Source organism: Vidua chalybeata, chromosome Z, assembly GCF_026979565.1.
Source record: "Vidua chalybeata isolate OUT-0048 chromosome Z, bVidCha1 merged haplotype, whole genome shotgun sequence".
In the NCBI taxonomy this organism is placed as follows: Eukaryota; Metazoa; Chordata; class Aves; order Passeriformes; family Viduidae; genus Vidua; species Vidua chalybeata.
In genome coordinates this window covers 33,919,836-33,942,389 of record NC_071570.1, presented here as the reverse complement: position 1 = coordinate 33,942,389, position 22,554 = coordinate 33,919,836, and the positions used below count along the sequence as shown (strand labels likewise).

The 22,554-nt window shown below is 36.0% G+C and overlaps 1 protein-coding gene across 11 annotated transcripts in view; it reads right to left on the bottom strand.

The window, feature by feature from the left end:
• The window catches only part of ARL15 (ADP ribosylation factor like GTPase 15), a 276,667-nt gene that overhangs the window by 140,267 nt on the left and 113,846 nt on the right, over positions 1–22,554 (bottom strand). For all 11 annotated transcript variants that reach the window (XM_053969065.1, XM_053969064.1, XM_053969063.1 and 8 more), the window contains 3 exons: positions 17,611–17,755; positions 14,748–14,807; positions 2,790–2,998 (listed from right to left, as the gene is read on the bottom strand). In XM_053969065.1, coding sequence (XP_053825040.1) covers positions 2,790–2,998; positions 14,748–14,807; positions 17,611–17,755 — 414 coding nt within the window. The remainder of the gene's footprint in view (positions 1–2,789; positions 2,999–14,747; positions 14,808–17,610; positions 17,756–22,554) is intronic.

Genomic DNA, 22,554 nt, shown 5'->3' with positions numbered 1-22,554 from the left:
ATTCTACAGTATCATTTCTGCCTAAGCAATGTGTGGAAAAAAAAACACATTAAATGAAGTACAACATTGTGAAAAAGTGAAGCAACTGCACTTCCCAACAAAAAATATAACTAACATCTGTTGCAGAAACTGCTTGGCACTTGCACAGTTTTGTGAAGAATTTTTGTTGTAAATAAATATTTTTCTACGTTTCCTATTATGCACCACTCAACTCAGACATTTTCCTTAATTATACTCCAAGGAGTCCTTTCATTTCCATTAAAGAAAGGTAATTTGTTGCCTGAAAGAATGCATACATATTTTTAAATTTCAACTGTGATTCATCTGTCTTCTGACATATGAAAAAAAATCAAGAAAATACCTCTAATTAATGGACTTAGTTCTGCAAAAAATTTTAATAAAATTCTCAATGCTCAACATATTACATTTGTTACATATTTTAATATGTTGGTTTTATATAAGTAATGGTCTTGCGATTCATCATTTTACTTCTATTCCACATCTCAATAATGAGGAAAATAGCACAGCAAAGCCTTTAGGAAAGCAAAAAATTACCATTTTAACATTGGTAAAAATGACTGACTTTGTATACACAGCAAACACACATCATCATTTTTTCCAGGGACAATGTAACAACTTTGTGATATTTCTCTCTCTTTTTCCCCCTTTTTTTCCTTTTTCTTTTAATTTCACTTTCCACTACTCTTAATTAAAGAACTTCAGAATCACTGAGCTCTTGATACAGTGTGGGTTTTTTCCCTCAGAATATGCATGTACTGTGCACATTTAACAAAACTGTTGTATTCTGCACACATTCTGTTGTACTCATACATTGTCTGTTACCATATTAAACTGTAATTTTTTTTTAAAGCATACAGTAGAAGCCCATTTAAATGCTATTGTAAGCATATAGAGATCTATTACCCTACTGAGATTTCAAGGAACTGGTAATGAAGAATGAGGTGAAAATGAGAGTACTGCCAATAAAAGAAAAGAAAAGAAATGTTAACTCTAAATACAGAAAAAATTCAGCTCAGACCAAAAGATCTACCCACATGGGCTCACCTGCAAAATGAGAGAGTTACAAGTATAATTTGCTGTAAAGCAAACCAACTGGCATTGCATTCATCATTAATATGAAATTGACAAAGAACATTTCTTAAATTTTATTTGCTATCAAAAACTTCAGTTAATATTGAACCAAATTTGGCCTCTTTAAAAATGGAAAAGATAGTAAAATAAGAAATACTTAAATCATATAAGAAACAACCCTTCTGATGATGAAAAATATTATCGATGAAAAAGTTAAAGCCAAGGCATACAAACTATATTTCAATTATAAAACCCAATCAGTTTTGTCTCAGGATATTGTCATTTTTGAAGCAGGAGGTTTTTGCTTTTATGCTGTATAATAAACTAGGCCAAAATTTCTTTTACACTTTATAATAAACTATGCCAAATTATTAAACTTGCATATCAAAATCCATATTACATTTCCTTTAAGTATTCATTATTTTTTTTCTAAGTCTGTTTTTTATATGAACAAGACTAGAACTTGTAGGTTCTATCCCTGCATAACTTTTGTTTACTTTTTTATGTAACTTGATATTTTCAATCCAAATTCCATTTTTTTCCTTTTTCCTAAGAATGAAATTTCAGAGAAAACAACCAACAATTTTTAAAAATACTTCACAGTGTAGTTTACAAAACTTTCACAATCTCTTCTTAAAAACACTGCTATACTCCAGTCACATTTACACCATTTCCTATCATATAAAAAGCTTCATTTCTTTTGACTCGGAAGGGAGACATAAGTATCAATAAAGAAACAAAGGCTGTATGTTCAACTATACTGTACTAAGAGCAGCTATCCTACAGATCAGTTTGTTCTGAGCTGGAAGTCTAAAACTTCGTATTTCAGAAAAAGAAAAATCTAAGAAAGTATCAGTTTAAATACAAAATAGCAACACAATAAGGTGCTGAAACAGTTTTCACTCTGCTGCACTCACAGAACAAACGGATTTCTCATATAATCTTTAAGAGGAGGAGTCCTTTAAAAGACATTTATGAACAGAATGACACAACCCAATTTTAACTTCTTCCTGCAATTTCAGAAGTAATTTTCAGCATTTCCTCAAATGTATCTGACATGATAAGAATGTAGACAAGACAAATTTCTCAGAAACTGAAAAGCAAAAGGTTCACTGAATAGAACAATTACATAATTTACTGTGAGATAGCTAGAAATTAGACAAAAACATTACTCCTTGGAACAGGAAGATGACAACCAGTTCAGGACTTCAGAACAGGAATTGCAGCTCTGACCTGACATCAGTACACAGCAGTTCAGAGAACAGCTTTTACATAAAAAGACAACATATAGCCACAATGTATTGCTTTAAGCAGTGGAAAAGAATTAAGCAACGGAACAGTGCAAAATTAAAAGTAATAGCAAATAAAAACCCAAGTTAAACAAAAAAAATCAGTCCCAGCAGCTTTTCATAAGAGTAGTTTTAAAAACATCTTTCCTCCCTTAAGTAAAATTTGGTAAAAGCAGAAGATCTGTTTGTATCCAAGTATTACTTGTCTGTTTTCCAGAACAGCTAAGTCTGTATAGAGTGCAGTGGAGTAAGTTTTTAGGGACTGTGACTGTTCCTGGACTCCGTACTTAGTGTAAAGAAGAAACTGAGGCCAGTCCTTAACCAGGATGTCAAGGTAATAAGTGATAATGGATTGGTGATGTACAGAAAGTAAATACAAACAGGCATGAAGCTGACACATTAACATACCTCTTGTACTGAGCGAGCTGCTGGCTTGTCTTGGTGATTGGCCAGTATTAAAAATGGCAAAGTACATAACTGTGGGTGCTGAAGAGCGGAATGCAGCTCATTCCTAGCAGTTTCTAGATCATCTTCAGAGGAGGCGCTGTCTAGTACAAATATTACCCCTTGGGATCCTTGGTAGTAACGACTCCAGTATTTCCTGATATTGTCAGCTCCTTTCAAGACAATAATGAGAACTAATTAAAACAAGAATAGTTTACCAAATATAACACTTGTAAGTGAAAATAAACCATCTACTTAGAAAGATGAAAATAATTAATTTTCTCTCTTAACCATCATTAAAAGAATAAAAAGAAAAAAATACAATAAAAAAATCCAACATACACTCACACACCCCAATGTCAAATCAACATTGTTTAAATAAGGAAGGAAGTTGACTCAATGCAGCTTTCTTCCATTAAGGCTTCTGCTCTGTAAATGAGTACTGGCAGAACTACCATGCTGACAGTACCAGAGAGCCTAATCTTTTACCTTCTCACTGGAATATCTTGGCACTAATACCTAAACCTTTATCCATTCTTTATCACTTTGCCCTGCAGCTCCTTGTCATAAACCTGCAGCTTCTGTCACGGCAGTTGCTCATTTCTGATAAGGTCTTCCAGTTCATCGCCAAACCATCAGGCAACCACTTCATAATTGGGGAAAAAAGGTGCCAGGAATGCCTATTAAAGTAATTAGATACTTAATGAGGAGAATGATGATACAATAGTGAGTTGAACAGTGAATGCAGAGCTAGGGTGACTACATGCAAAGGCATTCAGTTCAACTACTTTTGCTCTGTCAACCACACTAAGGATTCTGGATGAGCCCAACAGCAGACACATGATTGACTGTATAGGCTTATATGCCACAGTAATTTTTAGGACACAGTTCAGCAGCACTCAGCCATCTCAACAGAAGCCAAGCACTAAGGTTATCAACAGAAAGCTTTTGTCTCCCCTGGAGAGCAGCATATGTTGTAGCAATGAGGTACGAAAAAAAAAATTGTATTTGACAGCTGTCAAACTATCTAAACTATGATTTGGATATGGGCTATTCTTTGTATGTCTGGATCTGGCACTACACTCATGGGGACAAACACTAAACAGTGAACAGAGGCAGCAATCATTTAGTAGAAAACTTGACATGTCTGCCAGACAATGACTTGCAGAAATGTGCAGAAGGTACCTTTTATACACACTTTTCTTATTTTGAGACAGGGAGAAGTGAACTTCCATATATACAGAAGAACCAAGAGCTTAAAATAATAAAATTCCACTTTTCAGTGAAAAAAAATTACACAAAATTTCTGAGAAACATAATGAGATTTTAATGCAACATAATGACCATAACTTTAATACAATACTTAAAATATTAACTTAATTTACATATTTTGCCACAAAAAAAGACAGTCACTAAAAACAAGTAAAGGGAGAAATAAATATTTGCTCCATCAAATTTAGGTATGCAACTCAAGAGTATTCAAATCTCACCTAATGGAGTTACTCTTGTCTTTTTACTAGTCACACTGGAACCCTGAACACTTTGTTTCTGTATCTGCACCCAAAACAAGCTGTCAGCACACAAACACAGATGTTTTCCTACAGAGAATACTGAAGTCATACCTAATAATTTTTTTCTGCAAAAGACCTACAGAGCTGACTACTTAAAGGTGAATGGTTGTGGGACTTAGTCAAGACCTTGCTTAATCTCTCTGTTAATTTAATCAGACTCAAAATAAAAATGCCAAACAGGATGGATGTTTTATTTATTTTATCATCAGGATATGAAGATTAATAATATATATATGGAAGAGGGACTGCATTGAAAGCTAATTCTATGCTTCTGTAGCACATGAATATCTGTCAACTGTACTTGTAAAAAATTTTATAGCATCTGTTAGATGCCGAGTCTTTCCGAACAGCTGTCTACTTCAGAACCACGTAGAGCAAGCTGCCAGAGGGACACTATTTACATAGCCACACACAGCAGTGTCGCAGGCATCTGAAGTATCACATTACTTTAAAAACTAGTAGAGAATCATTTTCTATGAACTTAAAGACCAAGACCATGATCAGTTCTTTGAACGTATTTTTTTCCCTAGCAACATAACATCTGTCTTATTTGCTCTAAGCATCAGTCAGCTACTTTTCAATCACATGTCACTGCTAGAATCTGAGTCTTACCTTTGTAACCATACTCACTCTAAAAAGAAAAACTGTGGTGAACTGCAGAGCATTTGACCTCTTGTATCCAGGCACTTGGAAGAAAGCAGTTCATGGATCCCTACATGGGACACTGAAGCCAGAAAAGGAGTATGCTGATTTGACTTTACGGTCAACGGCTGGTTGACTTTATGGTCCTGTCTTTTTGGTTCAGGTTCTTTAGCAGCTCAACTTTGTTCCTCCACATCAGCTGTCCCAAAAGAACCACCACCAAAGTATAGCAGTCCTTTTCTCTCCTGCCCTGGTCAGTCACCAAAAGAATCACCACCAAAGTATAGTAGTCCTTTTCTCTCCTGCCCTGGTCAGTCACTATGGCATAGTCATAAGAACCAACTTCCCGTAAGAACAATGTCCTTGTTATTGATAAATGTCCTTGTTATTAATAAACTTGTTATTTTCTTTGGGATCTTCCATTACTCTAATGACTATGCCCTGAAATTGCTTATAGTTCAATTCTGAGGAAATCACCTGAGGTTTAAGAATAAAAATAATTTGCACTAAGCAGACAAGGAAAAAACTGATACAGCATGTACCTTAGGCTGCCATTTTAAACCATTTTTCTGGCAAATGCACTAGAAAAAAAATTATTGGCATCAATAAGCTATCAGCAGCTGGAAGTCACAATTTCTACAAGACAAATAACCTGATATTCTTTTGCCTCAACTCTTCATATCCAGAGAACAGCATCTGCTCTCAGCTTCTTTCCTCAGAGCAGCGGAGTGGAGTTATCCTGGGAAGGAAATACTTGCCTATGAATAGTGTTTCAGCCATTCACATTTTGTGGCATGACAAATTCAGCCTTAGAAAGCAAGCAGTTCTTTTTAGTGCTGTTCAGCAAAACTATCTTATTTATTAAATTTTTCATCTATTCCAAAGGTTTCAAAGATAGGAAGATTCAAAGTCTGAGGTCTTTGGAAATCCAGAACATATAACATATGATTTGTTTCCCTCAGCAATGAAGGAATTTACAGGAATGGGTTGAGTCCTGTGATGTGACTGAAATATGCAATTTACAAATAAACTAGGGGGAGAAACCCACCAAAATCCAAACTACAACACAAATCACACCACTTATTCTAAAAGAAAAAATGCTATTCAATCAAACATAGGCTTGAATTAATTTATAACAGAGAAAAAACCAAACCTCTCTTTACATAAAAATGACAGAATGCTGTAACCCAACCATTTAGCATTACTACAGGACAGGTTTACTCAACTAACTGTAATTTTAAAGACCTTCACTTTAATATTTTTAAATATCAAATAACTATTTTTCTTTATCATCAGTCAAAGGAATAGTGTGCCCATACTAACACTGTTAATTATTTGTATCAGTGTTAACAGTACCCCTTGGGAGCTGGGAGGAAGATTTTGAGTTATATGCCGTTTAACATGCACCTGAACCAGTACACACAAGTACAAGTACACACTCCTGTAAATATTATGCAAAACACAGAGCTGCAAATCTACCTTTCAGCTATGAATACTTCTATTTACAACTTCACTCAGTGGTGGTTTGAGGCTACCTTCAATTCCCTCCTTTTCAGTACTTTTAGAACTTTCAGAACATAGCGTTACAGAAGAAATTCACTGAAAGAAATTTGCATGTGTCAAATCTGTTACTTGTCAGACTTGCAGCAACTCTGCATCAAGAGCACAATGAATGTCACAGAGTCCTTGCTTCAACACAGTCTGGTCTGCAAATTAAAGCTCTTGTTAACCTCAAAATACATCACAGGTCTGGAGAAGTTATAGTCTCAAATAGAGGGAATTTTTTTTCCCTTCCCATCAAAAACAGTTAATTAGGGTACATGAAAGAACATAGGCTGCAAACAGCTTTTCTACCACTTCAAATATCTCATCCACTCACCTACATACTCTGAAGGTTTTATAGTTAATTAAAATATTATATAGATCATTCCTCTACTGATATTAAACAGAACATTTCTAAAAAGCATAAAGGTGAAAAAATGCCAAAGACTCTATCACAAAATCTTTTTGTGTGCAATACTGGCCATGGGTGGGGGAGTAAGAAAGAAGGGAAGGGTAAAACAAATCTCTTATCCATTCTTGCAAAAGAAGGTTTTTCCCAAGAAAACCTTTGGAAGATACATGTTTCTAAATCTATGTAGGATTTATACCTTCACTACACATCATACCCTCACAAGTAAAACTGATGTATTTTCCTGAGAAGTCAAAAACATGCCTGAAACCTTAGAAATCTTAGCACGTTCAAGAGATGTGGCCGCTCCTTATCTATCTTGGGCAGGTTTCCCAGTATTGCACCCTTGAATAAATCCTGTATACAGTAGGGGTTTTTTTGTTGTTTGTTTGTTTGTTTTTAATGTGCTGGCTCCTTTTTATGAGCTTTTTATGGAATTTGTCCCATCTGAAAGAGACATCCACAAAGAGATAAAAACGTTTTCACTGGTGTAATGTCAGTCATCATTCTATGGCTACTTTGTGTGGGTACTGCAACAACACAGATGTTAAACCAAAACCTTCTCCGTTTTCTAAAGTCCCAGGACTTCTGCTTCCTAGGGTCTAAGAGCAAGTGATCACAGCCTACTTTCTCTAGGTTTTCAGGCAGTGTACTCCTGCAATGCACAAAACATGGCAGTGGGAAATTGGCACTTTTTCCCCAGAAAGAGGAATATTTTGAGATTGCCAAATCAGCTATATTCACTGCAGCAATTCAGATATGGTATGAAAAAACAGCATAGAAGGAAAAAAAAGGAAAAAGAGAAAATGATGAGGAAAAAAATTTCTGCCTTTGCATTCAAAACATACAAAATCAGAAATGCATATAAGTTTATGGTACTTCATTTTATTTTTCTTATCAAACCAAAGTTTATGGAAACCATCTCTGTAGCATCTTATCTGCCTTCCAGGCTTTCCCAGTAAGATGAATCTGAAAGTCACGCCTTCAGTATTTTCCTTATTAGCTAACTTAAGTGTTGTTTCCAAATTTGAATCTTCACTTTACTCTGATATTTAAATCTGGTGGAACAACATTCAGGTTTCAAGCACTTGGAAGTTTTAAAAACATTATATTTATACCTGCCTGCAGAAAGTCAGTTTGATCTACTTGGTTGTGTGTATTATACTACCATGTCAAAAAAAACCTTGCAATTTGGAACTAGTATCTCCTGTTCTAGTTAAGAACATAAAATTCATTATAAAGTTCATTAAAAACTTTACAAATTAATTTAAAAGAAAGAGAAGGATATGTGTACCCTGCAATATGCTTTAACGTCTATTTAAGCTCAATATCTAAAGATTTAATAGTTTGCAGCAGGTGGCACAGATAGCCACTTTTCATGCCTTCTTTTTCTTTTTTTTAATGAGTTTAGGGTTGTTTGCTTTTTAAATTCACAAACATACAGTATGCCCTCTAGGGCTAGCAAAGACTAGTTGGCATCAAGATAACCTGCATCTGTATCTTTCTCCCACATCTGCTAGAGAACTCTGAGACAGCCAGAGCAGAGCAGAGGCACAACTCAACAGTAAGACTGCTGCCAGCACCCAGCAAGGTTCAAATGTACCCTCCCCTGAGCTGCAGACACAGCTTTGATAACAGTGCAGCTAACCTCAAATAAAGTTCAAAACACATCTATCTCTATGGCACTTCAAACTAATAGTCATACAAAAGAAGTGGCAAGTCTACCACAGCTGTGTATTTCTGTTTAGCCTTTTTGCAAATTGGCCCACAGACGTTCAAAGCTTTAGCTGTCTAGAATCAAAGATAAAACTTTGGGGGGTGTTCCTAAAATATTTGTATCATTTCTGATGCTTAACTAAGCTGCTACACTCTACCCTTTGATTCTGCCTGAAGAAAATGGCATTGCAAGCCCAACAGAAGGCAGAAACTTTTAAGCAAACCAAATATTCTGCTTTTCTCTCCACAAAATATCTCACAAACAAAAACAACCAGTCCACACCCACAAAAAGCTTTACTAGGAAATTCTGTATTTTGCTTATCCTATTTACACAGTTTTGATAGACATTGCTTGCATGGTTCCTACTTGCAGCCAGATGAACTGTATGTTGTCTTTTCACACTGTAAAAAAACCCAATTGTAGCAAAAGCACAGTATTTCCAAAGAACAGTGGTAAGATCACTATGCTGAATAAGAGCTTCCTCAGACTCCCATTGAAGAGGTCCATGAGCAGGTATAAATGATCTTTCTTATCTATGAAATGAGGAAACTAGGTGACAGAGCCTGGGTTTAGGCACCATTTGAACAGCAGGCTGAGCATGATTGATAGCAAACAGATCTAACTTTAATGCTTTTGGAAGCGGAATGTATCCGTGCGACTCACAGTGTGGACAGCTCAACAGGGTCATCTAAAAATTTCATCTGCTAAGACATTCTGTAAACTGTTTGATGCAGCTATGTCGCAGATGGCATTGCCTGTACTCCACAACCAGATTTTGTAGAGGTGTCAAGTGCCTTTTAGTCAAGTACAGGATGGAGATTTTAGTGCTTTGTGTTAGTTCATCCCTCTGTAGATGACTTAGGCTGGCATTTACTTGTGGAATCAGTTTTCTGATGACTAACTTGATGAAATGTTAGCTGTTCTATGTTGCTAGAAGGGTGTTCTGTATTCTACTTCCATAGAGCAAAGGGAGAGAAATTTCCCAAAAATATTTGAATTTTAAACTAATTAATAAAGCAACATTATTTTCTCCCATGTCCATAATTTTTTTCACCAGGTAGATACTACCTGATAACCATTGCTGTCTTCTCCAGAATTTCATATTTTCCATTCAACTTGGACTGAACAACAGTGTGGCTTCTCCTCCTACTTTTTTTTCTGCTGCTCTTTACTTCCAAATTAAGGCAAAATACGCATGCTTTGTTTAACCAAACCTATTTAAAGCTATTTTTTCTCAAGCTGTCACCTAGACAATTAATTTAGCTGGCCTAAGAATTTATGACTTTGGTAATCAAACTTAAGAAGTAACAGCAGTGGGGAGGCAAGTTCTCATCTCTTTTCCTGGGCATGCTCAACCAACTGGAGACAAGAGCATTCCTGATATTAAACACCCCACTCTTGCTAAGCACTTAACAGATTTTTTGTCTTAAATTAATTTTCCAATATGACTACACAACATGTAGTCTCTACGTTTGAGAAAAAAGCTTTAGGGTGTGTCACAAAACCTAACATAAACATATGACAATATATTTAAATAAATAAAAGAGGGAACATTATTAAAACCTATAGCATGTTGTTAGTATTTTTTATACTTTGTAAGAAGAGCTGCTCAAATCCAGAATAATTCTTTTAAATTTGACGTGGCACATTGTTTAGCAACTGATCTGTAGTTTCTAAGCCTCCATTTACAAGATACCAAACTAAACTATTAAATAACTTATTCTAAAAAGACAACTGGAAATTCTTAGTTGACTAAGATGGACCTTAAATCTTGATGTAGACCTGAATAAATATCTAAACCACAACTTTACATTCTGTTTGAAAGCATTACAAGTGCAAATGACTTAAAAAAACATGAAATAAATTGTGCTTTCAGTCACTCTATCTCCGGGCTGGAATTTGTTAGAAGCAAAGAAAAAGTTTCCTATTGCCTTTACACCTCCATTATCTATCTTGAGAACCAACCTCAGCATTCAGCATCCCAAACATTTTTCAGCAAAACACTGTTAGAATCTTCTGAACAACAAACATTATCATCTGCCTTATTTTTTAGCCTTCTCCCACTCCTGTGTTCATCACACACAATGTCACCCTTTGTTCCCACAACAAATTACTGCACTGTAAGAGGAAATCATCACAACTGTAGTTTCTTTCCATACCATTACTCAGCTGAGTTGCATAATAAAGACAAATATTTCCAACCGTCCTGGTAATAGTATATTCTGAAAGAATGTGGACTAGGGCATGGCACATCTCCACAATAATTTAAATTATACATAGTATCTTTTAGACTATATATATATATATATATATATATATATATATATATATAATCTTTTAGACAATACAATAATTTCATATACATATTATCTTGGGAACAAGGAAGGGATTATTGGTATAGCAAAATAGCAACTTAAGAATAGGCAGTTCAACTTGGCCAGCAAATAAAGCAAGACTTTCTTTTCAAGTAATTCAAGAAAGCCTAATGTTAGATTTGAAAGCTTTCTGTATATTCTTACTTTTTCAGAATCAAATTCTAGGGTTTTAAACAAAAGATTTACCATTTATCAATTTGGATAAACCCTTTATTTTCTTTTAGGACTGCAAGTTCTTAGGAAACAAAAACTATAAAAAAAAACCAGAAATTGTGTTGAATTTTTAATATTCTAGAATCACGTACTTCAAAGAAAAACTTATGCAAAGAGAGCACAACAAATTTTGTTCCTTGTCCTTACATCTTAAAGGAGGATGAAGAGATAATCAGTCCTTGAACAGATTAAAGAAGGGAGACTATGTTCTGTATATTTTGCCTGAAAATTTACAATCCCTGTAGAAACAAAGAAATAAAACCTGGCTTCATTATCAGCTTTGGAGACAACCAGTACAGTATAAACTAGCACCATCTTTGACCTCAAGGAAGAATACTGCTTCAATGAAACAGAAAGCATACTACACAGTCAGCATCTGTTTCACATAAATGCTTGGCTGCTGAATAGAAGAACCTTAAGCAGTATAACTTCTGCTGTGTTTTAAATTCTGTCTGTAAATATGTTACTGTATGATGACATATGAAGATTTCTGTTACCTAAACCTAAAAAGACAAAGCAACAAAAAATTAAGACTATATAGAACATCACTCTGTAAATAACATGTAATAAAAGGCAGTGGTTGTTATGGAAAGATGCCTTCAAGTTTCCAAGATCAAATGTCTGGACAAGACCTCCACACTACAGTAAAGAGAAATTATATTACAATAGCATAACGACTGAAGGCAAAAAGACAGGAATAAGACAAAAAATCCCCAGCAATCAGGCAAAACATGGGTTTCTCTTCAACATCAGAAGCAGAAATTCCAAAACAAAATTTAACAGTGATGTCTTGGGTGACAAATGAAAAATGTTTTGGTTTATTTTCATATAGGAGTAAGAGAAAAACCATGCCTACTCCAGAAAGCTCAGGTTTTACCTTCATCAAACAGGAACACATTTCTCAGCTAAAAGGTTAAATGCTGACTAGAGAATCACAGAATGATTTAGGTTGGAAAAGACCTCTAAGATCACTGAGTACAACCTTTGACCTATCACCACCTTGTAAACTAGATCACGGCACTAAGGGCCATGTCCAGTTGTTTCTTGAACACCCCCAGGGATGGTGACTCCCTTGGCAGTCATTCCAATGTTTAACAACTGTTTTCATGAAGAAATTTTTCCTGCTGTCCAGTCTGAACCTCCGCTGGTGCAGCTTGAGGCCATGCCCTCTCATCTTGTTGCTGGTTGACAGGAAGAAGAGCGACCCCTACCTGGCCAAAATCTCCTTTCAGGAAGTTGTAGAGAGTGATAAAATCACCTCTGACCTTCCTTTTCCCCAGACTAAATACTCCCTCAGCTAAGGACTTTCCTCAGCCACTCCTCATAGGACTTGGGCTCCAGACCCTTCCCCTGCCCAGCTCCTTCTCTGGACTCACTCCAGCTCCTCAGTGTCTTTCTTGCAGTGAGGGGCCCAGAGCTGGACACAGCACTGGAGGTGTGGCCTCACCAGTGCCCAGCACAGGGGGACAATCCCTGCCCTGCTCCTGCTGGCCACACCATTGCTGATCCAGGCCAGGCTGCCATTGGCCTTCTTGGCCACCTGGGCACACCCTGGCTCATGTTCAGCTGCTGTCACCAGCACCCCCAGGTCCTTTCCAGCCACTCTGTCCCAGCCTGTGGCACTGCCTGGGGCTGTTGAGACCCAAGGGCAGGACCTGGCACTTGGCCTTGTTGAACCATTGGCCTCAGCCCATCGATGCAGCCTGTCCAGATCCCTCTGCAGGGCCTTCCTACTCTCCACCAGATCAACCCTTCCACCCAACTGGGCATCATCTGCAAACCAATAATGCACTTGATCCCTTTGTCCAGACCATCAATAAAGATATTAAACAAAACTGAGACCCATCATGAGTCCTGGGGAACACTGCTACTGACCACCAACTTTTGGAACAAAACAAACTTTTGGAAGCCTGCTTTTGCTCTCTTACCAGACAATGAAAAGGTAACGGAACTAGCATTTTTCTTCAATATTTCAGATAAGAGATCAGATTACATAATTTTAAAATACAAACATGCAAACACGCATAGGTCAAAGGAAAAAGGAAGTAAAACGTGCAGTAAAAAATTCTGACAATCCTTCTGTCTTTGAGAAGACATAAATGGATGAAAACAACAAATCAAGTATTCTCATCATGAGCCAAAACTCTCCACTAAGATAAGATTTCTCAAAACACACATATCTATATGATCAGAAAAGTTTAACCGACTTTAACAAGGAACTGCTACAGAATACACAGGTTCAATTCTTGATTAAAAAAAATCTTGATTAAAAAATACATGAATTATATATTTCATATAGCTTAGGTAGCAGAATATATAAATTAGACTGCAAATGATTCACCCTATTTAAAAAAAAAATCCAAAAAGTGACATTATGACTAAGGGCACATAATGCACATAACACACTCAAGCAGTATCTACACTATCCCTGAGGAGTGGCCCCTTAGTGGAAGAAAACTTACTGGGTTGTTTTTTTTTTTAGAGAATACATGCTCAAACAGGAACATGTATGTTTAAATCCATGGACCAGTGGTAGTAAAGAGGAAATGCTAAGCTTTCCACACATGCTTATCTCAAAGCCTTCTTGGAACAAGTTCAGGTAAGACAACTACTATGTAACTAGATCTAAAGCTTTCCTCAAGAACCAAGTCAAATTCTACCCCAGATCATTCAAGAGAGGTTACAAGCTCATTGAAAAATCTAATAAATATCCTAAATATGAAGTCTACTATACTTACACAAGTAATAAAGAAGATATACAGAAATTCAGGAATATAAAAAATATCTAAGTGGGTTTTAAATTAGTAGAACATTAGACTCTATGAGAACTCTCATCAGGTGACTGTTTTCTTGCTTCTAACAAACAACCTCACTTGAGACTCAAGAGTCAGAATTGGGAGCCAAACAGGTTGCCTATATACAGAAAAGTTAAAAAAATATCCTACAACCATAAAACAACCACTGCTCCAAAATCCAATAAATCCAACAAGAGAAAAGTTCCCAAAGAACACAACTCATTATAAGCTGGCTGCCTTTGCAACACTTTCAGTGGTGCAGTAAATATATTGGTTTTGACAAATGTTCACATAGTTACCTGAGCCAGTTCTCATAAGTGAAAGTTTATACATACAATAAACACAAGGAACATACACTTCTTGAGCTGCCACATGAGCCATACAAAAATTACAGTCCAGTTTGTATATCTGTGTAACTTGACCACTGCAATCCAAGAAATTATATTAAGGAGATACACCACACACCTTCCACTCCTCCTGCTTTTTAGCCTTTGTTCTTTGAGGTCAGCTTTTCTCAGCTTTATCTGCTGACATTTTTAACTCCAGCTGTACTGATCTATCATTTTAAAATTTAAAATAACTAAAAATTTAAAACAACTGACAATTATGATGAGATTTACACATGCATGTTTTATAAACAAAGCAATAAATGCCATACCTCCAAGTTCTTTTACGTTCAAAATTGCATTCTGGAATGGCACTGCTTTTATACTAAAACCTAAGAAGAGAAATACAGAACATTAGTACACTATTTGCTAAAGGGGCCATTTGGAATCAATTGCATTTATTCAGAAAAAACCAACTTTTTTCATCAAGAACCAGGATTTTGCTTGAGACAGTCTATTTCAATGGGTTTTAAAAGTCAGTCATAAGGGGTGGGAAGGGGGTAAGAGGTGGAGAGGTGCCATAGAGTTGAACAAGAATAAATCAGGGTAAGCAATGCAATTTTCAATTACAAGTACCTGGCACACAAAATTTAGCACAGAACTTCCATCCAGACCTTCTACCAGAATATATTTCTATAAAATCATCTTTTAATGCATCTGGAGCTAAACTGGACAATCCAGACTACCACTAATATGTGGTAATCATTCTGCAAATTTTAGGAGACATTGAAAATAATGTGCAATTCAAATCACTGTATTCTTCCATTTAAACTTCATAGGTTTTGGTTGCATGGAGGTTATTAATTCTTTCAGTTATTAACTGAAAGATCCTTCTACAGACCTTAGTTGGATGTATTAAAATGGTCATAGGCACACTGGAAATATCTGAGTCCTCTATTAGCCTGATTTTTGCTTAAAACTGAAATAAAAATAGAAAATCCAACCAAACAGAAAAAAAGAACACGACCAAAATGTAACCTTTACCCTTAATTGAAAATTCAGACAGACAAGAGAAAGGGAATGTGAAAGGCTCTCAGCCATATCAATGCATTATACACTAAATTGTGCATACATATATATAAGTGTACATAATACTTTATAAGGGAAAAATCATGTGTGCACTTTCAGCAAAAAATATCCAGACAGACATTAAATTTATTTCCATCTAGCACAAGTAGTTTCAACATGATTACATACCTGTGAACTGAGTAAAGAGGTTTTGAGAAAATGTGTTTCACTTCACATTTATTAGCTATCATGTAAGAGAAACAAGATGTTTTTTCTCCCTGGTTAGACCAATAAGATGTTATAGTACTATGGCAGATACAATAGAGGAAATTGCTAGATACAATAGAGGAAAGTACAAGAAAATCTGAAGGGAATAATTATGAAATATTTTGGGGATTGTTATCTTAAAAGAAATCCTAAACTCTTCCTAGAAAAAGGGAAAAAATGGAATGGACCTGAGTGACATTGATGAAAAAAGCAAAAATACACATCATAGCTTGAAACCTGAGTGGGGAAGTTGTCAAATTGTACTCTTGGATTCTCTACAATATTGTCTGATATGCCACATTTAAGAAGATTTATTATAAGCTGAATACTCTAGATGTGCATCATTTAGGTTTGCCTGCCTAGTATTCTCCAGAGTTGGTTTTCATTCCTCAAGTTACCTAATTATACAATAGCATTTTATTGCATCTCTCTAGAAAAACAAAAAAAAATTAATTTTTAATAAGCGGTACTTTCATTTCTTTCTCTGATAGCTCTATACTTCTATTTTTACTGCTGTTACTATTTATTTCAGGGTCTAAACTGTTTAAGTATAATCAGTTTTAATCCCAGAGATAAAGCTTAAGAAAGCGATAAAATAAATTTTTAAAAAGGCTCATTACTCTACAATTTCCCTCTAACTTTTTGAGTTAGCCACCTTCTCACAGCTAACTGTCAGATTTCTCTAGCATTGCCAATAACACCACTAGAGAGGCCACGGGTTAACTATTCACAGGTTAATAAAAACACTACTTTCTTGTACTTGTTTTACGTTTTACTTATATTTGTATTAAATAATCTTATATTCTGTAAATTAAGAAAACATTCACTGAAAAACAGTTAGGGTTGCTTAGGTGCAGTCATGAAATTCAAGCTCATGAACCACAGCTACAGTATGAAGCCATGTTACCGTAAACACCAGGTACTTGCACAACACTTAGTATCAGTTCAATCAGCAAATCAACTTTAGTAATTGCTGCAGCCACTCAACCTGATTTCTTCAACCTCCATGATCTAATCTGCCCTCTTTCTGAACTTCCCAGCCAGGTATTCCTTCTTCTTACTTGATATGTTTGTTTCTGGTTTTTCTGATGCTGTTTTGTTCTTGGTTTGTTTTTTTTTTTTGGTTGCTTGATTTTGTTTTGTTGTTTTTTTTTTTTCAATCAAAACATGCTTTTCAGTATTAGACATTCTGGTTCACCATTATCAAGGTGCCTATTCAATTTTTTTGGACTTAAGATACCACTTATCTGTGGTTGTACTGTCTGTTTTTATGCATCTCTTCAGTACCACTGAAACTTTCTGTAAATTGATTCTTTGATCACAATCTGCCCTTACTACATAAACAAGCCTGTTGCTCATCTAAAAAGCTGGGATTATTACCAAAAAATCATATTTGGTTGCTAGTATATACCACAAGGCAGCATGGACCAAGTATGTACAGAAATAAATCACAATTAAAGTTTCAGAGCATCAATGTCCTATTCTATTTTACAGCATATTCTCCTCCTTTCTCTCCAATATATAGTGAGACTGTTTAAAAATCAAAAGTAAAAATGAGAAGAAAGAAACATTTTAATGTGCATCTACAGTACTACAGTACTACTGTATGTTATGGTTCTGCTTCATTACACCAGACAGTTTCGACTTTTAACATATTCCAAATTGTATGTTCTCATGGATATTCCCCAACATGTGAACAAATACTGAAAGAAAGTAGTGGTAGCTGCAAAGTGATCCATTAGGTACCTTCAACAGCAAGGAAAGTAAGCTGACGTTCTTTACAGCCTTTTTTGCTATGTGTTTCAGGAGTTATCTTTGGGCAATATTCCAGCACACCATGGAATAAAGGCAACATCCTACCTGTGGTAGACACAATATTCTCCGGGCTTTCACTGCAGAGCTGAGACAGAAGACTTGTCTTGCCAGAACCAGTGAGGCCTATGCAAACCAAGTCATACTCAGGTCGTGGTGGCGGCGGTCCCTTGCAGCAAAGTGCTCTAAAACACTGCCAGGGCAGGGCAAAACAAAAACAAAAGAAAGAGGTTAGTTTCCTTTTTTGGCAAATTTTTATTCCTTTAACCTTCTAAGAAGGAAGTTTATAAACTTGAAGGCATTGGAGAGAAGCAAATTATTATTCCAAGTTATTATTTTGACTGTCAATAATTAATAAAGACCACCTCAACTCAAATCTAGAACAACTTTATAAGAAAACAAGTATATATGTTAGCTTTTCACCTAAACATCAAAAAGCTGTGTGTCCATTTCCCAAGAAGCACAAACTGCTCACACCACAAGACAGGCTCATGCCCTAATACAGCTCTGCAGTTGATTATGCATGAGTTTAATTCCTGTGCCAATTTCATGCAATGCCTGGTGTGAATATCAGAGCCAATCCTGAACAGCTGCTGACCAGGCTCTACCTGTTGTCACAGAAAAGAATCAGAGACCTTTGCTCCAATAATATCCTTTCTGGGCTTGCTTTGTCATGCATTTCAGCTCAGAACAACAGCTTATAAACAAACAAACAAACAAATAAATAAATAAATAAATCTTTCTCTACATAGATCTAGTAAAAACCAGATAGATCTCTCACTTTCCCTGGAGGAGTATAAATTAATCACAATGTAAACAAATAAAAATCTCTTATACAAAGCGTACTTCAGATTTTTGCTCACTTCTCTTAAACAGTTTTGCCAAAATAGGCCAAGTTTCCAAAAGGCTCCTTTAGGCCTTCATTAAGTTCTTCAATTCTTTGTTTATATGCAATTTAGAAACTTTTTATGTAAAAATCTAAAAGCATACAATTCCAGGAAAGCTAGGAAATTAATATTTTATGTATAGAGCGTAATTACTCACTAATTTCCAAGGTAGACTTCTGCCACCTCAATATACAAAGATATAAATAACTTTTTCCCCAGTTATCTGCCACCTTTATACCAAAGGACGACATCTGCTCTAATAGGGAAGGGAAAACATGTCTGTGCAATCAGCCCTTTCTCACACATACTGTTTTTACATAGCCCCAGCTCTTTATTTCCATCTTAACTACAAGTCTGTCCTGCACCAATTGTGGGAAAAGAAATCCAGTCTTTACAACCTTAACCTAGTTTGTCTTGACAATTGCCCAGGTTTTCTCACTGAGGGCTACTGGAGGAGCAGAGAAACTGAACTGGTGTCAGTAAGGCTCTAATGCAAACAGTGGAGTCTGACCCTGTGAGCAAGTTGTCCAGTGAGAATGTGATTATAAAAGGACGGCTCACTCAACACAGAACTTTAGTTGGATTCTTTCAGTATAGATGGTAAGCTATTACACATGCTGCCAAAACAGTTTTCATTGCTTTGAAGAAGCAAAAGATAAATTCAGTGAAAGCTACGAAACTATTTCAGCATCTTTTAAAAGAGTGAAAGGCAACACTTTAAAAGAAGAATATGTACAATAATATTTAAGTAGAATAAAAGCAGCAGATTTTAGAAATAATAGCTTTGCTTCTATGAAGATTTGATTCAAAAATTATTTTCTTTAAGAAGGTTTGCTCTTGAATATGTCCATAGCTCAAAGGAATAAACTTGCCTACTAGCTTTATTTACTGATGTTCTATTCATTTACTAGTTTATACTCACCTCACAGGTTCTACAAAGCCCCAGCAAACATTGTACTGCGGTACTTAAGTGAGAAAGGCCAATTGAGTTCATTGAAAAAGATAAACTCCTTTAAATAGAGCTTCCACTTAATGGATATCAAGCTGAAGGCCACATAAAATCCTTCAGAGCTTGCCAGAACTCCTGAGGCTGTGTGTCAGACCCTCTATAGCCAGTCTCTAAAAGGATTCCATTTTTCCCTGTCATCATGGCATCTTTGCAACACTCTTGATGTGACATTGAAAAACATAAAGGAATAGACAAGCTGATGGAATTCTGTGCTTCTCTCTGTCCAGCCACTCTGCTGGTTCTCATGCAACCAAACATGACACTCAAGCTCTGACAATATCTAATAGCATATAGTTCTGTGAAAGATAATTTCTGCTCTTTGTAAAACATATATGGAGGCCCTGTGAGTGACAGGCAGGTTTGTGAAATTCAGGATCTCTCTACTGCAAACTCCTTAAGTCCAACTTAGACTGGAGAATCTTTATATGCTGTGGATGAAATACATGATCAAAAATCCGGGTCAGATTGCATCTCCAAAGTAGCACATGTAGACTCATCATCCTCTCACTTATCCTTCACTACTAAGCAGAGTTAGGCATGAAAATTTCAGACAGACCTCTAGAAGACAGGAACATGACTCCCCCAGACCACTCTTATATTTTATTTGGTATGATTCCCTTATCTTTGCTGTATTCATGACTTTGTCCTCCTGCTAGGCTAATTTCCTTCAGTAACTTGGTTTAGTTGTAATGAAAACAATTTTTTAATATTCTAGCTTCAAAAAGCTACTGAAACTTAAGCTATTGTGTATAGCACTTAGCAGCAGCTGAGATAAGAAATTCTAGAGCACACTGTACAGCATGCTTGTAATAACAGATTTAGATTTTATAAACTTGTTTCGCAACCCTCCTTACTCAAGTTCAATGAACATCTTTCCCATTGGAAGTATCACTATACGAATAGTCTGATCTCTCTCTTCCTGTTCTCTCAGCAGCCTAAAGTTACCTGCTCCCTAACAAAGTTACGGCCATTTAAGCATCCATTATAGAGACTAAACCTTTATGGTCACAACTGTGGCAGCTGCATCTAGCAGCTACCCAGTATCTGTGGGGAGTAAAAAATTCGGAAGTCACAGATCATGCAAATGAAATTGCATCTTATATTCTGTATTTCATTATACAGGAAATATGTCCTGAAATATTTTATAACCATGGACTACAGCTACACATTGTTTAAGATGTTGTCACATATTACAATGCACTCTAAAAACCACAAAACTGCAAGAAAAGTGTATCAGTAACTGAAAAAGTAATTCCAGAATTCCAAAACACAAATATATCAAAAACATTGAGAGAGTTGCTTAATTCACAACTAGTGGTCAGTTCCTTCCCAAACCAGCATACTTTCCACTCCATTTAGTCAACCCAAAAGGCATAAAAGAAGTTCAAAGCAACTTGCCAGATATAGACCTGGAAGCCTCCTCCATTGATTCCCAAACTTGATTTGCTCAATGGGCAATAAAATCATGCCTTTTAGGTATTACAAAACAAACTCTAAACCCAAACAGTGTCTCTTAGAGGAAGTGTTGGAGCAGACAGAAAATAAAACATTGGACTGCTGCAAATACAGGATCAAGCAGAGCTAGTTGGCACAGTCACTGAAAGGTTGTTTGGGATATGGTCATGTATTCAGACCCCACTGCTAGCAACAAAAACTGAACATTTTTTTGAGCCTTCTCATCTTATTAGGGTAAGACCTTACTTAGTACAAAGGAAATGACATGTCAAATTGTCAGCTTTCATAATTTTTGAGAATATCACACTTAAAACTATAGCCACTGCATGGGGGAAATAGACATGAAAAGAGAGCTAGGCAGGGAGAGTCAGGAGTTCATTTTTTTAAAGAACAAACATATTTTTAAGTACTGAAAATAAAACAATAAGGTACCTTTAAAAAATGCATTCATTTAGTCAGTTTTTGAAAAAAAGGATGGATTAAGCCAGGAGACTGGGAATAATAGGAGCTGCAGGCTGCAGAAATCTTTGAAATATGCAGCAGCACTGTTACTTTCATTTTATTTGTCAGTGTGCATGAATGCTGTCTGTGCATGTATAATCATTTTTTAAGAGTTAAGGGAAGAAACTAGCCAGTTCTACTCCTCACAGATTTCCAACCCAACAAGATGATTCTGGGTTTTAGGAAGATCAGTATTTATGCTGACAATCCTAGACAGTGTCCCTTTAAAGTCCTATGGAGATTTCTTCTAGGAAAAGCATATTGTGTTTATAGCAGGGATGGCCAAACACTTCGGATATATGTGCTGCTCAGAGATCACAGATTGAAGATCTGGGCAGCAAATGTCCCTGAATTAGTACTCTCTACAACACATTAAACTGCCTCCAGCTGTTGAGTCTGTCTTTGCCTACTCATTGTACTTCTCATTTCACTCTCCTTTTTGGAGTGAAATACTCCATTATTTCTGCTTTGTTCTGGACCCATCTCCTGTCTGTTTCTTTTGTTGCCGCTATTTAATAGGGACAAACAGAAGCAAGGGATTTCATGCTTAGTTGGTTAAACACACACACACTCATGGAAAAATATTTTAAGTTAGTGCAGCACTAATGCTAACAAACCAAGCATTCAGAACTCTTGAAATACAGAATTAAGGTTGAAAGCTCAACTCTTAACTCTGCTCCCTTCCCCCCCTCTTTTACTTACAGATATGGTCTCGTTTTACTATTTATTTTTCATTTAAGGTATCTTTGAACAAACAGACTTCTAGTACTTGTACACACATCTAGAGGATTAGTTAATCATCTGAAGCTGTTGACAAAACTCAAGGAGTTTATTAAAAAAATAAAATTTGCACATAGTAGGTTTCATAGCTCTGATGTTGCCTGAGATCAAGCAAGCACAGAAAGACCTCAAACCTTGAAGAGATAATGTGAAGGGGGGGCACAATGACACAAAACAGACAGTCATAATGTTAATGATAGGAAACAACTGGGAACAGCAGTGGAATAATTGAATGCAAGTAATAAAGCACACAAGGCACCAGAATGACATTATAAACTGTGTGGGGTTGGGGGGGGTTGGGGAGAAGCATATATAAATAAACTAAATTTTAACTGTATTAATACTTTAACTTTAAATTAG